This window comes from Semicossyphus pulcher, unplaced genomic scaffold (genome assembly GCF_022749685.1).
Source record: "Semicossyphus pulcher isolate SPU_LCO1_2020_fin unplaced genomic scaffold, fSemPul1.0.p SCAF_13, whole genome shotgun sequence".
Classification (NCBI taxonomy): Eukaryota; Metazoa; Chordata; class Actinopteri; order Labriformes; family Labridae; genus Semicossyphus; species Semicossyphus pulcher.
The window spans coordinates 28,277,640-28,293,102 of record NW_027211637.1 but is presented as its reverse complement, the minus strand read 5'-3'; the positions used below and the strand labels follow the sequence as shown (position 1 = coordinate 28,293,102).

At 40.5% G+C, this 15,463-nt stretch overlaps 1 protein-coding gene across 1 annotated transcript; it reads right to left on the bottom strand.

Annotated features, from left to right (window-relative positions):
• Positions 1-2,916: 2,916 nt before the first annotated feature.
• On the bottom strand, positions 2,917-8,799 carry sall4 (spalt-like transcription factor 4). The gene is made up of 4 exons (XM_069660683.1): positions 8,632-8,799; positions 3,833-6,277; positions 3,447-3,748; positions 2,917-3,351 (listed from the first exon to the last, which is right to left on the bottom strand). Exons 1-4 carry the CDS (start codon positions 8,696-8,698, stop codon positions 2,917-2,919), a joined length of 3,249 nt encoding a protein of 1,082 aa, XP_069516784.1. The 5' UTR covers positions 8,699-8,799.
• Positions 8,800-15,463: the final 6,664 nt, after the last annotated feature.

Here is a 15,463-nt window from a genome sequence, read left to right as displayed (position 1 = left end):
AGTCAGCAGGATAGCAGCGCTGCTGGGACAGCCAGCCTACAGCATTACAGCAAGAGGACTTAGCTTAGCATTAGCAACTAAACCAATAAATGATATCATATTTTTAATGTCTGCCGTTAGTGTTTGTTACATAACTGAATATTTATTTTAATATGACATGTTGAAATAATTATAAGTAGGGAGTTACATTTTGTTTCACTAAATGATTAAAACATCATATCATAGCAGTTCTTGTTTAGATTATTTCTTGTAATAGGTTATCAGAGGCAACATGGGGGGTCTGTTTAATAGGATACCTGCATTTATATTTAGTAGTTTTGAGGAAACTACTTGGTTTTGGGTTCTGCACTAAAGTACACTTGTATATTATTCTACATTATACTTCACATCCACTTAATTTCATTTGATTTGATTTGACGTGTGCAACACAATCCAAATACAAAAGTGGCAGGTAAGATGTTTCTAATATTTTTAGCTCTTTGTATATGTTCTGAGTGGTGGACATTAAGACACTTCAATATATTGCAGTTAAATAGTCTAACCACTGGCAAAATTTAGAAGGGGTTTGAGTTGACTACAAACCAGCATTGCTGAAGTGTTGTATTAGGCGCAGTTGAGAATTTGACCAAAATCCGACAGCTCAGTTGGATCAATAACATGTATGGGATAAAATTTGGTACAGCTTTATAGATTTCTTAACCTTTTTAAAACAGGTGTAATAGTGTTTTCTGAAGGAAATAGAAGGGGAGAGATGGATGAATGTACACTACTGTAGTTCAAGCCAAAACTATGACATCAATCTGTAATGTAAAAGAACACTGGTCTTTATTATTTGAATCGGTCACCACAATGAAAATCAGATGATACTTCTAGTGTTTTTTCTGTCCTGTTCAAAGTGTAGCATGAAATTGAGAAAGCTCAAGTTGCCTCAACATAATCTTAATATTATATCCATGGTTGTATTTATTATAGCGTGTAATATACATAATACACCGTGTAGCCACTTGTAGAGTTGTGTATCAACAATCAACATTGTAATGGAAAGGCCACTGTATGGTTGATAGACTATGCACAGAGCATCCTTCAGTTGTGGATGCAAATAGATTTTTGTTTGACATGCAAAATGCAAGGGATTAATGGCTTCTGGTGGGTAATGACAGGAGAAAAAAAATACTACACTAGAGTCATCTGAAGGTGAATTGATGTAAATAAGGAATTTTATGTGAATTGAAACTTTACTTGTGTTGGCATAGGAATATGTGGGGGGATGGGTACATTGCAGGGGCTAAATCAACGCTATCAAATAAGCTTTCAGCCTACTGTATGTAGTCCTAACTCTGATTTTATTCTCTGTTATGACATCAAATAAGTAGGGCAACAATATCTTAATTGGTTAAGTAATGACAGGAAAATATTGAAAAAGTCACCCTGATTTTATTCTTCAAAATCAGAAAACATTTAGGTGAAGGAAACATTTGAAAAACAAAAAAAACATTTACATTGTAAACAGGCCAAATTGGCTCAACATTACTTGAATTGTAGAGACAACTTGAAAGCAGTTTTGACATGGTTTGCTAAAGAAAGGCACAACTTGGCAAATGCATATCGATAAGGAATGTACAGCAGGGGCATACAAAGAACTCTGACCATTCTGAGTTGTGTAAAGTGTCCAGTGATACATTCATTACTGTTCAACTCAGCAGGTTGAGAATGAAAAATCTTATCGCGTACTCAAGAATGTATCGGAAAATGTACAGAGCGTTGCGTTGAGCGTAGGGGGGTGAGGAGGACAACTAAAATCTAAACGAGGTAGAACTTACCCCCTAAACTCAAGCATTTGTGAATTATAAATAAATTAGTGACGCTACAAATTGATAAGATAACCTAGAAAAAAAGACAAGCTATATGGATGTTTCAAACAAAATCCTACAGGAAGGAAAAGTAGACAAAATTGTTGATTTGCCCTTTCCCTGTTCAGCATTACAATAAAAAGCAGTGAAATGTAATCGTAAAATGTGAATGTAGCTTCAACCTGAAGTAAAGTGCAGGCATGAGAACATAAAGCTAATAGCCTCAGACCTCAGCCAACTAAATTTGACACGGCGGATTTACAAGTAGAATTTGGTGACTTTTGTAAACAGATGAAAATATGCTACATGGTAAAACACGCCGATATATCCATCTAACAGAGCCTTCTTAACAACCTTGTGGTGCAGTGAAAAACAACAGTAACATGTATAATTTGGGTTAGGCACTTGTCATGCGTCTTCGCACCAATGCAACAAAGATGTTTTACAATCTACACTATCCAAAAACTGATAACTGAACTGTTGATATCGTAGACAGGACACTAGAATATCTGTTAGCCTGATCAAGAGCCCCTTCAAATGAGACATGCTAATGACTGAACCTCTACAAAAATATACAATGTCATAAAATCTATGGCACACAATGGGAGGGAAAGTAGTCATTATAGATACATACGGTTACCTACACCATTCATGTCTGAACACAGACATGGTGTCCTTAAAAAGTCATGCCCTGAATTTTTTCCTATTAAAGACAAAATCCTTCAAAGTATCAAGGTGTGAGTCAGAATTAAAGCAGTTTCAAGTAAGTTATACATTCAAACTTCTGGATAGACAGCAAAACAAAACAAAAAAGTCACAGGAAAAAAAAAATACCCGCATATATATTTATATAAAATAAAATACAACTACAGTAGTTATATCATGTTCAACTAAAAAAAATAACACTTGAGAATCATTCAGATCAGGAAGAGAGAGAGAGCTGCAATGAAGTTACTGGAAAAGTCAAACTAAGCAGAATTCTACAAATTTTTCTCTGATTGTACCTCAGTCAACAAAGAGACATTCAAAAACTGAGCTCAGGTAATAAATCAATGGCTAAAGAAGCCTAATTAACTGCAATTTTACCCTCCTCCATGAAATGTGGGAACTGCGATTTTGGCACACTGTCTGAGCTGTTTTTCTCTATTTCGGCCAGGGTGGCAGGCAGGCCAGAGTGGGATCCATCCATCTTCATGAGGCCTCCAGTGGAGCCAATAAGAGGCCCGCCAGCAGGGCTCCCAGGGAGAGGGATGCCACCGCCCTGGATGACAGAGATTTCATTGGTCTTCATGGTCAGACCACCACTGAAGGCAGCAGCATACTGGTTCCACAGAGAGGGGTCAAAGTTCATTTGTGGAGAAGCCAGTTCTTTGGGTGGTTGCATCATTTCCGGCAACATCTTAGCCTCTGAACTCATCGCCATCAGTGCCATGGGGTTATCTAGAGACAGACGCTGGCCACGCCGGGACGAGGTGTTCCACATGTGAGTGCCAATATGTACCTAAAGACAAGAAACAACAATAATTAAAATCTCATCCTACATAAACGTCTAGTGGACTGATATGGACTTTTTATCCCTTTCAGACAATAACTTACCTTTAGATTTCCCTTGGTGGTGAACGCCCTGCCGCAGATGTTGCAGGCAAAAGGCTTCTCCCCTGTATGAGTGCGCTCATGGATCTGCAAGGCGCTGGCAGAAGAGAAGTTCTTGCCACAGGCATTACACACATGCTGCTTGGTTGATCGCCTTGGTGCAGAGGAGATGGAGGAGGGCATGGCTGTTCCCTGAGGCATATGGGAGTTGAACAAACCATGAGGGCCCAGGGGATTCTCAGGAGGGATCTTCATCTCGAGACTGGCCAGACTTGATGGCATCCTCATGAAGGGCATAGTTGGAACTGTTGGGGCGAGGAATGGATAATTAGATCAAAGCAGTCAACATGAAAGCTTTCAAAAAACATTTTGTTGCTGAATATACCCACCATAGTCTCCGTTTGTGAATGGAAGGCCAGGTTCTTCTTTGATCGCTTTTGGGGTGAAGCTGCTGGATGCTGTGAGGTCAAGGGCTCCACCTGACTCAGTGCCACCGTGAGCACCACCATCAGACTCTGGTTTTGACAAACTGCGAGCATATTCATCGGCAGCAGACTCAGGAGACTTGGAACTACTCATATTTGTGTTTACTGGGGAAGTGGAGTGAAAAGACATGGCGGAGTCAGATACAGCAGGACTGCGGCCATTCTGATACTCCAGTTCCCTAGGAGCTGAAGGGGATTCTTTGGCTGTTCCCTCGCTTTCTGAAGTGGTGCTAGTCTGCCGCTTCAGCGCAAGAGCAGAGGTGAGATTCTTTAAAACATCTAGGCTGGAAAATGGGGCAGGGGCAGCATTCTTCTGTGGTTGTTCCTCTGAGGCAGGTTGAAGGGAATCTACTGTGTCGTTTGGCTTCTGGGAGTTGAGCTCTGGCTCATGATCCTCCATGCTTGTTTCAAAACCATTGGTATCAAGGGGCATCTCCTCTGGAAGAGAAGACTCCATTGCTTCTGCTGCCTCAAACTGGTTTTCTGGCATGGGGGTGTTGGGGATCTGCCCACCCATGTGCATACGTATGTGCTGCTGCAGAACCACAGCGTTTGTGAACTTCTTTTGGCAGATAGGACAAGAGTGCTGCATTTTGAGAGGGGTGTTAGCTCTGTGCACTCCATAATGGGCCTTGAGGTTCCCTTTGGTGGAGAATGCACGGCCACAGATTTTGCACTTGTATGGCCTCTCACCGGTGTGTGTACGGTAATGCATTTTGAGGGAGCTTTGGCAGCTGAGCACTCTATGGCAGATGACGCACTCGTTGGGGTCATTGGTTCTCTTTTCCAGACCATCCACCATCTGCTGAAGTTTTGCTGTTCCAGAGCTTTGTTCTCCATTCATATGATGCAGTGCTCCAAGTAGTTCTTTAGCATCCTTCTGACTGTGATCCAGTCCTGTCTCTTGGCCAAACATATTAGAGGGAACAGAAGGGGAGCCATCACTTGCTGATGGGGACGGTCTCTGAGAAAATGGGTCCCCAGCAAAGCTGTCAAATGTCTTCAATCCTGGAATGGATGACGGGTGGAATCCGGCAGCTGGGTGGCCTAGCATAGGCTTCATTTCAGTCAAATTTGATTCATCTATGGGCATAGACATGCCAAAGGGAATGCCACTGCTGGTAGGGATATTGTCAAAGTGTTCTGGCACAGGATGTGGGTTCATGCTGATGTTAGGATACTTTTCTTTATGCCTCTGGAAATGCACTTTGAGGTTTCCTTTGGTTGTGAAGCGGTTTCCACAAATGTTGCACTTGAAAGGCCTCTCGCCAGTGTGAGAACGCAAGTGAATCTGAAGAGCACTGTCGTTGCCAAAGGTCTTTCCACAGTACTTACACTTGTGCTTGTATAATGAGTCACCACTCTTTGTTTCTGGTGGGAGGCTCAGCATCTTTGTCTTCACCTTTTTGGAGGGCTCAATCCCTGCTGGGATACCATTGAAGGTGCTAGGGAAACCCATGACACCTGGTGACTGTGGCAGTAGTGCTGGTAAACGGTTAGCCAGATCTGGAATGCCCTTCAAAATGTCTGTTTTAGAAGTCACTGAACCCAGTCCTCCAGGCAGAGAGGTAGGAATGCCAGTGAGCGGAGGTAGTTTACCTTGCTTCATCGTCTCCAGAGACAGGCTCTGACTGCCGGTCCTTTTTCCTATCAGAGCAGCTGCAGCGGATAATTGTTGAGAGAGATGTGCACCGAGGGCTTTCAGAGGGTCCATAACTGCCCCTACTGATGACTGGAGACCCTGTGGAGTCATCATGGCTATCTGGATTCGAATCTGTTCTGTGAGCTGGATTTGCTGTAGCTGCTGTTGTTGGAGGCACACCAACTGTTCCAAGATCATGGGGATGGTCTGCAGGGCCTCCTGGGATGTGTTCAGAGATGGGCTACTTGAAGAGTGTTGGGAGACAGCCACTTTAGTGTCTGCCATAGCTTCAAGAGTGACATTTGAGTCTTGCATTTTGTGTGAGAGATGCAAAGTCTCAGGGCTTCCAGACATTTCTGCCTGATCATGTAGTCCCGAGTCCTCTGCATGAATGCTGGACGCTTCCTCCGTTCTTTCCAGGTGGTCTGTATTGACATTCGATAAGGAATGACTGCTGGACTGGCTGTCTTCGTGGTCACTGGTGAGGCCATCAAGAGAGCCTTGTGAGTATTCCTCAGACGCGTCATTGCCATCACCATCTTTCATGATGACCACTTGCTGACTTTTAGTGCAATTTTTCGCGTGCTCGAGAAATTCTTCTTCATTAAAGAATTCTGCACAACACTTGCTGCAGACTCTGGTCTCGTCCATTTTGAACCTCTTCATTTCATTTCCAGTCTCCTCAGCGTGATCATCGTGAAGATCACCTAAAAAAAAAAAGAGGAAAGGATTCAAATTAATGCTCTTTGTACAATTTTAACAATGGCACCATTAAGATTAAAAACGTTTTTTGTATGATCAAAATAATATACTTAACATTTTTAGCATAGTCTTGGATAAAAGTTAGATTGATGTGTTTTCTGTATGATATGGACTGTTGGATGTCTCCTTTCTTCTGTCTTGCATTGAACAAAAATTCAACCATGCACTATGTAATTTTGGTCCTACCAGTTTGATCATTAAAACACTTGAAACATATCTTGTCCACTACTTTTGGCATTTGTTTTTGAGGCTTTAATTTGTGTTTATTGGATAATCTGGAAATATGTACCCCGCTCTGCAACTGACTGCACTGGGCTTTTTAGGGACTTTGGATTTGACTATTGTCCACAGGGCCAGCAGAGGGCAATCATCTACCTTTGACATTACCCAGAACAATGTCCAGAGAGACAAAGAGCCATGGGCATTAAATTACAGCGTTTTGGGAAATGGACTACCAAGCACTTGCTAAAACTCAGATCCATTTCCAGTGCTACATGTGGGGCAAAACTTTTGACCACTGATCAGCTTAAACAGGTAAATCCAGACTCCACAAAAGCAATTAGATCTATTTAGACTCGAGGTAAGGATAAAAAAGGTGATGAAATGAGAAGGTGAAGTTGAGAATGCAAAAATGGGATGAAAAGAAAAACATGAGGGGGCAGGGTGAATTTTAATGTTGCTACCTTTAAGCACTTTCACAGCTTGTGAAAGCCTGTAAGTGCTCCAAGTAGGCATTTTAATTTGTCTGCTAACCAAGAGGCCATTTCACAACTGGGTGTATTGTTAAATGCTAATGCCTCAAAGAAAGGGGGTAGACCACCTGTTTGCATTTGCCCAGGGAAACTGTTGGACTTGTTAATTGCTCACCAGGAGGCATTGAAGCGGCGTCACACACACAAAAAAAGGCAGCAAACTGCATTACATTCTGATCTATGAGGAAACAGTCAGCAACACTCAGCCACCCACATTTTCCCACCATACAGTCCTGCCTCTTTTATCTTGATACACTTATCTTGAACAGAGGACACAGGGGGATAGCTGAGGAATATTTATCTAAATTCTCTTTCCTCTCTTCCAGTAAAAACTTTTTGGTAATTAGATAAAAATAAGGAGGCAACGCTCTAGTTTACCACTTGACGGCGCATGACCTGTATGTGATCACCGTTAGAAGGGTACATGACACGAGGTCAGGCTAAACATTCAATTCATGGGACTTGTGTGGCACACAGAATATGTAATCCTTCATCAGACAACAATCTTTTGATAGGCAGGTACAAATCTGACTGCTAACGCGGCGTTTGGAGAGCAACAGTTCAAAGTTTCCTAGTCATAAGGTGAGGTCCGCCGGAGCTTGCATATGGCACCACCAAAACGCACCCCCACCCAGTCAGTCTCCACAAAAAGGCCACTACTCCATCCCCCACCTCTCCACATATGTACGAAAGGAAACAGTCATGCATTAAACTGGGGGATTTATTGCCTTTAGGTCAGCTTACTCCAGAGTCACATTTCATACTGTTTTTGGGGCACCTTTGTTTAAAACTTCGAATTTTTGGCACTCAGTTGCGCACAAACTACACCAAAACATCGACAATCCAAATATAAACATTGTTACATTAGAGACAGCTAAATTATACGCAAAGAATCATGACATTTAAACGACAACAATTTTAACAAAAAGCATCTAAATTCAGTTAAAGAAGTTTGAAGATAAGCAGTGATATCAAAAGTGATTCATCGTGATAAATGAGACCATTTAGTAATTTCTAAATGAAAAGCTACACGTTAAACAGATTGGCATTCATCTTTTCCCACACAACTTTTTTACGTATGTCGACAACGTATCAAACAATCAACAGGTCAATACACGCGTCACTGAATCAAAAAGTTTAAAGGGATTCATCGACTTTAGTTTTAGCACGAAACCTGCAAGTCATCGACTCGGGCTGAAATGAGTCCAACATTAAAACAATATAAAAGATACAACTAAAGGATGCGACTCGGTCACTTTATCGCTTGACCTCTCTCATAAGAAAAAGAGTAAAAGCGAACAGTGTTACATTAAAAACGACGCTCGTGGAACACCTGTATTGTGTTGAAAATTATTACTCAATGTGTCGCCTTTTTCTCCTCCTGGTCAGTTCAAGCGGACAGCAACAGGTCAAAGTGCGGGAGGAACAATGTAACAGGCAGCCCCCAAAACTTTGAGATAAAATGTCGATAGTTTGCAACACGGCATGGCGGGGCTACGGGTAAACTTTTTGGGAAAGCAGCTCCCATATCTCGCGTGTAAACTTACCATTTCCTAACGAAGCAGGCTCGTCGGAGTTGATGTGCTGCGGCTTGGCTTGCTTACGCCTCGACATGGTGCAACCATCAGGGGCAAAGAGTTGCAAACAATTTTCCTCCGCTTCTTCAACAAATTCTTCAGGCTTGGAAAATTAGCCCCTCAAGTAGAAATGCGCATGTCACCGTAATTATTATTATCAATAATGCATTGCGATTTATCACGGTCCCCTGACAGCTGATTGGCTCCAGTCCAAGCGCTCACACATTATTCAAATGCGCTCCCCATTGATGAGCGGAGCGGAGTGGCAGGAGGGGGCGGGAGAAGCCCTGCGAGTGGATGGACTGCAGGATGGAGGCAGGGTTAATATCAGCAACTCATCGCTCTTTTCCTTGTTCATGGGAAGAAAAAAAACCTATATTGCCACCAACAGACCCGGGCGAGAATCAGATCAGTCCAACAACATTGTCTTAAACGTGTTGTCTACTTACAACTTGTGGTACTAATACCTAAAACACAGGACTTTTACATTTATATGTGTTTAAATAGTCTCCTAATGAACCTACTTGTTGGTATTTATTTTATTTCCCAGCAGAATACACATATACAGGTGTTTTTTCCCATCTTGTATGAGTAGGCCTGTAATGTTTCTGGCTGCTTGCTTGCCAAAACTTTCCAGAAAATATTCTAATAGTCTTATAATAGTCTTTATCCTGCTGTAGCGTCACTGTAATGTATCTGTGATTTCCCTGTAGGCAAATGTGATGCATCTGTGCTAAAGACAAGTCAGTCCCTAGTATCTCATCATACTTAGGTACACTTCTTGTAATATTTCTTAAGATATTTTTGAGATTTTTGGGACATAATAAGTAAACAAATATTACGTGATCTCAGTTTATTAGCTGTAATAGTCAATTTAAACTCCAAAACAGGCGAACGTTGAAGCCTTTTGTTGCAGGAATGCAAAATAATTGAAGATACAAACACAGACACAAGCATTTATGATGTAGCTTAACAAAAGACATTAGAGTCATCACAGAAAACAGAACAAGAAATGACATTCCTGTCATATGCAGAATATTTCAGAGGATAGTCACAGTTTGTTTGTGTTCTTCTTTTTACTGTGTGCCTAAGTTTTATTGGTCATGTTTGCGGGCACATACAAGGAATTTGACTCCATAACTCTCGATGTGCAGACAAACAAAGTGACATGCTACACGTAAAACAAGGACAAGGACAAGTTAGACAAATGGTAACACAAACACTGGCACTACAACTAAAGCTACTATATACAGGCCTATGGAGACAATACAAGTTATATACATTATCTAACACTTGTAGAATGAAGACAATAGTGTGAGAGAGAGCGCAAAGGTGCTGAGGTGAATATTGTTACATGGTAACTATATATACACAAGAGGTAGATGGTTGTAGTATTTACAGCGAGCATGAGAGCATTCAGGGAAACGTCACAGAGTTTGTCCTTTGTTTCCTATCTTAAGGACCCCTAGATGTGCTGTTACGTCACCAAGACATCAAACATTTTGGTGCTGGTTTAGTACTGGCTGAATTTGAAACAAATTTCATTTCTAAATCATGACGAAGATGCTGGAATGATGCTTCACACTCACCTGATGGGCAAAAAGGGTTAAGGTCAACATAAGAGAAGAAAAGAGATGACAGAAAAGAGAAAAAGTTTTATAAGCACAGGGATCAACTCCTGCAGATTAATAGTGGACTTTACAGTATAATAAAAACGCTTTGAGGTGTTTGAGGTGGTATTGTTGTGCATGAATGTCAAAATAAAGAAAATAAGAGTCATAAAAATAAAATGAAAGAGCCAAAAATGAAGGGGTGTGCAGTCGGTTTGCACAGGAAACATAACCTGTCCTCGTACTGAACTAAATATTCAAAACATGTACATTACGCAGGAAAGAACATACAGTTGAAATGTGACAAACCGAGCTGTGTAAAAATGCAGCAGTACAGGCACCGAGGGAGTCTGTGAGGTCACAGAGGTGTGGGAAAATCCATTTTGGATTCAGATTTCCAATCCAAATGATGCACATTTAAAAACAACAATAGTTGACCAAAGTGCTTTGCAATCAAACATACACGCCATAAAAATAACACAATAAAACACTAAGACCAATTTAAAGACAACAGGACAATAAATCAGTAAAAAGACCAATAGTAAAGGCAAAGGAATAAAAGTGCGTTTGAGGCTTGATTTAAAAACAGGCAGTGTGGGGGACAGCCAGATTTTTTTTACAGACAGATTTGTAATACATGAGAAGCAGAAGACGTCAAAGAAAGATGTTAAACATGAAACTGTCAGAGAGCGAGCAGAGTGAAAGGAGTGTCACACGCTTGTGCAAAAGAGAGAGACACAGAAGCTTTCTTGGGACAGTCATTCAGAAACTATTAGACAAGGAAGGAAAAACTTGTGTGTGATTTGCAAACATTTAAACTTCAAAGGAATTTGGTCACAAACTGTAAAAGGAAGAATGAAATGAGCGTGATCATTTGAAGAGATTTGTGGGAAATTTCAATAAAAAAAGGTCAAAAAACCAAAATAAAAGCAATAAATGTGACGTTGATGGGCCATATTAAAAATGAACTCATCACTTTTGCTGCTGGTAACTTGTGATGAACGTGTGTTTTTATTCTGAAACTTTGCACGTTGATTTAAAGACAACAAACTGGTAAAACTACATAAAAAAGTGATGCAAACATCAGCCTGGAGTACAAACTGTGGTCAGATGCAAGGTTAGTTTTACATCAATGATTTAAATGCACTGTGGGCATACTGAAATAAACTACAATATGCATAGTGATAGTGATAATGGCCCTATTCCCATTCTGTTTGAGCCTCAGCATGTGTTATATAATGCCACAGCTGATAAGTGTGAGACAAAGACTAGCCAATATATTCAGATAAACAAATGCCCTTAAAGGGACGGGCTGAAGGTGAAAAAAAAGGGGAGTGCTGTCTAGACGCTTTATTGCCCCAATAAGAAACTATGCTTGAATACGCTGTTTCTTCCCCGTTCAATCCAAACAACTCAAACTGTGCGCGCTCGTAAACGTGCATGTGTGGGAACCAGAAGGATATCAGACACATGAGGCGCACTGCTCAGAGATTAAGTAATGAATGTGTACAGTAAATGAAAAGCAGCAGCGATGTCTGATAGAAATACATTTTACACAATGAGTAAGGAGGATGAGAGTGTGAAAGAAGCCGATGTCTTCTCACTTGTTCTGTAGAAAGTGATGAAGCATTATGTGGACATTTTCCTCTGCCTTTTGTGAGCGCCTTCGCTGTTTGTTAGCTGCTGAGGTCCATAATGATCATTTTGTGCTGGTCAATGTCAGTAACGTCCTTTTGCAGAAGAAAAGATAACAACTGTTAAAGTGATGTGAAAAGCATAACACATCGCACGTCCTTGACCAAGCCATGCAGCCTATGTAACAATAGTGAACATCGATTGGAAGCAGTTTTTCAGCCTGTATTTTCTATAACCTGACCTTTTCTTCTGATTCCCTCCTGAGCTGACGCGCTGCAGGATGAGCAGACATTGAGTTCCTCAGATGTGTCATTTGCTTTACGACGACCTTGCAGTGCACAAACAATAACAGCCAACAACAGCCCGACACTTGCTGAGGAATTGTGAAGTGAACATGTGTTTTTTAGGACTCAGTAAAAGATGAAAGGCACAGAGTGACCTGGGAAGGATGGGACATTTCACATCAGTGTGACGATCTTGTTCAAACAAGACAATTTCTTTATGAATAGAGGCCGCTTTAACCATCAAGGTCTTTGATTTCATTTTGGACACAACGACCTTAAAGTCCCCCCTCTGATCAGAAATAAGCTTTGCTTTTTGTTACTTCATTTGCATGTTTGACCTTCACTTTGCAAAATTTTGTTCGTCAGTGCGACCCAACGACACTGCTTTTACAACCACAGCAACTATGTGCACGCAAAGTGCATGTAGGAGAAGAAACGTGATAACTGTTGTGACACTATTTCAGTTTGGTCAAGTTTAGGCACCAAAAGTTTTCAGTCAGGTGTAGAAAAAGACTTTGACATCATTTATAATAAGTGGATATATGAGTACAGTTATACATACTGACGTTACATGTGACGAAAAACTGCAAAGTCGCAAAGTTGTTAAGTTGCATTCCTGCAAATTCACGCATAATCAACCAGTTGCCACAACTTTTTCTCGACCTTGCTAGTTTACCCAATCATAATCAATCACCAAACTCACTTCTTTGATGTTTAAAATATTGATCCCCTGACGTCTGAAGGCATCTTTTACTGTATCACCTTCTTGTTACAGATATCTGTGTCATCGTTGATTTCAAATAGTCATTGTACAGTGAGAAAGTAATCCCCCTGTCTCATTTCAATTGTTTTATGCTGCCACAGCAGCGGTAATAAACAGTAGAAGAGCACAAATGTACGCTTAAATAACATGAAGATTCTCCCGTGCGCATATGGATTGGATGTGCACTTGCACAGAGAAATTAGCTTTAGCTTGGCTATTGACTTTCAGTTTTTACACATTTTATTTGGCGTCTTAACACAGAAATCGACCTGAAGTGATGTCAGAAGACAAACAGCTCGCTCAGCCAATAGATGGCTTTATTGGAGCGTTTGTCCCGGCCCCTGACAGTGGATCTGTTATGTGTTAAACAGAAAGAAAAACTGGCATCAATCACAGAAAACTCCTGGAAGGACTGATAACTGCTTGTGTGGTTTGGGTTCAAATAAGCACATATTTTTTGTGACACATAGCGGACACGGCGTAAATTAGATTACAAGGCAATAAATAAGAGATTCGATGTCGACTTCAGGTCTCACTAGAAAACTTAACTCAGTTTCCCCTGACTGCCACGCCAAGTGGACATTTTTGGTTGATTTTTATGTCCACCACAAAAAACAAATCCTCATTGACTTACCCTTTTAATGTTTCTGTTGTGCATCAGAATCAGGTTTATGTGAATATAACATTAATGCAACTCTAACACATTACATTCCCCCACCATGAAATGTGGTCTTAAAAAGTCTTGGTCTTGTTTTACATTCATCTGCAGAGGAAGGACCTTAAACCTGAGTTTAAAATGTGTAGCCGATTTACCAGCCCCATTTTATGACATCACACCTATCATGAAAGCCAATCAGGGCCTGGTAACGAACGGTAACTCATGTTGATGTGAGAAAGTTCAGAATCATTGCTCTACACTTCAGGCGTTAAGGATAAAGTCGGACTATATTTGGTTATAGAGGTTTGTTGGAGATAAAAGTAAACCAGCCACAACATTTAAAAAAATCTGAGTATCTTCACATGTCCTCAAACATTTCTGAAGTGGAAGAACACACGCTGTATACACACGCTGTCTGCTATGTACCAGGGTGTTAAACTTTTCATAACCTTTAACACTCATGGTGACATTTCAGTATAATCCCCAGCTCTTTGCATTGAATCACACGCATGACAAGTGTTAGACTGCAAATAATTAACTGCCAACTGGAGAAACACAAAGACAAAAGAGCATTTTCCTGCAGAGACAGCCAGGCGGTTCATTTCTCACCCTCTCAGATCTTCAACAGTGGGACAGCACAAACACCGTTTCTATGGTTGAGCAGTTCTGGGCTCATTGACATGCAGGATTTCTCCTGAGTGTATTTCCTATATCCTGTTTTATTATTTTATCCTCTGTTGGTTTTCTTCAGGTGCCTCTTAAACACATTTCCTCCCTTGTAGTCATAAATAACGTCATTAAACTGGCACAAAGGACAAAGGGAAAGTTTTTCATGCAAGACTTGACTCCCATGGAGAGGGGTAAGCAATGCTGAGCACAAATAAAAACAGGCCAGCTGACCTTTTGTTGTTACCTGTGTCCCGTGTTTTTTTCCATTCAAATTAGTCATATCACAACAATCAATGCGCCTCTTTCAATAACAGCACTGCTAAGACTATAGGGACATTTTCCCTGCCCCCCTTTGTTCCCAGTGATTGTACAATCAGCCAAACATGGCATTATCTAGCAAAGACAAGTATAGACGCCTGCAGCAATTACTATAGTGTCAGAATGTTTTCATTATTGATCAGCAAACAGCCTTTCAAATGTGCTGCTTTTCATGAACACATGTATTTAGTTCTTTTGTTTGGTAACGGCAGCCTAGAATAGAGACCGAGGGCACGGAGGTGAAAGGTATTGGATGTTTGTCTGTTGTGCCAATATTGTTGTTTTCCCCATTCAGTGTTCTTTGAAAAGCATTATGAGTTATGCAGCATGCGGCGTATACCTGCCGGTCAACTGGTTCCCTAGATGGAGACATGTGGACACGGCATACATATGGTGTTTTTATATAACAGAGTGAAACCTCGTCCGAACAGTCAGAAATGTGTTTTTCTTCTTTTAAATTTGAGTTTAAGACGTGCTCACAAGAAATATTATCTGACAGAACAATCACATTTTTTTTTTTAAATAAACCTGAAATCTCAAAAAAGACAAGTAAACAAACGTATCAGACACAAACTGTAATTCAAAAAAAGAGATATTTAACATCTTTCAGGAGGCGAAAGAGTATCAAAGAATAACAAGAGGTTTTTTTTTTTTCTTTTTTAGATTTTTTGCCTTTTATGAAAAAACAAAATCATAAAAGTAAAAGTAAAGGTGAATGTTCAGTATAATGACAGATAATAGGGAAAAAATACAGGAGATTTTTTTTTTTTTTTTTAAGTCATAATGTTGAAAAAAAGTTGAAATGTCAATAAAGCAGTTATAATATGAAGAGCAACGCCAGAGTTTCAGTTTCCGGTCAAAAAAA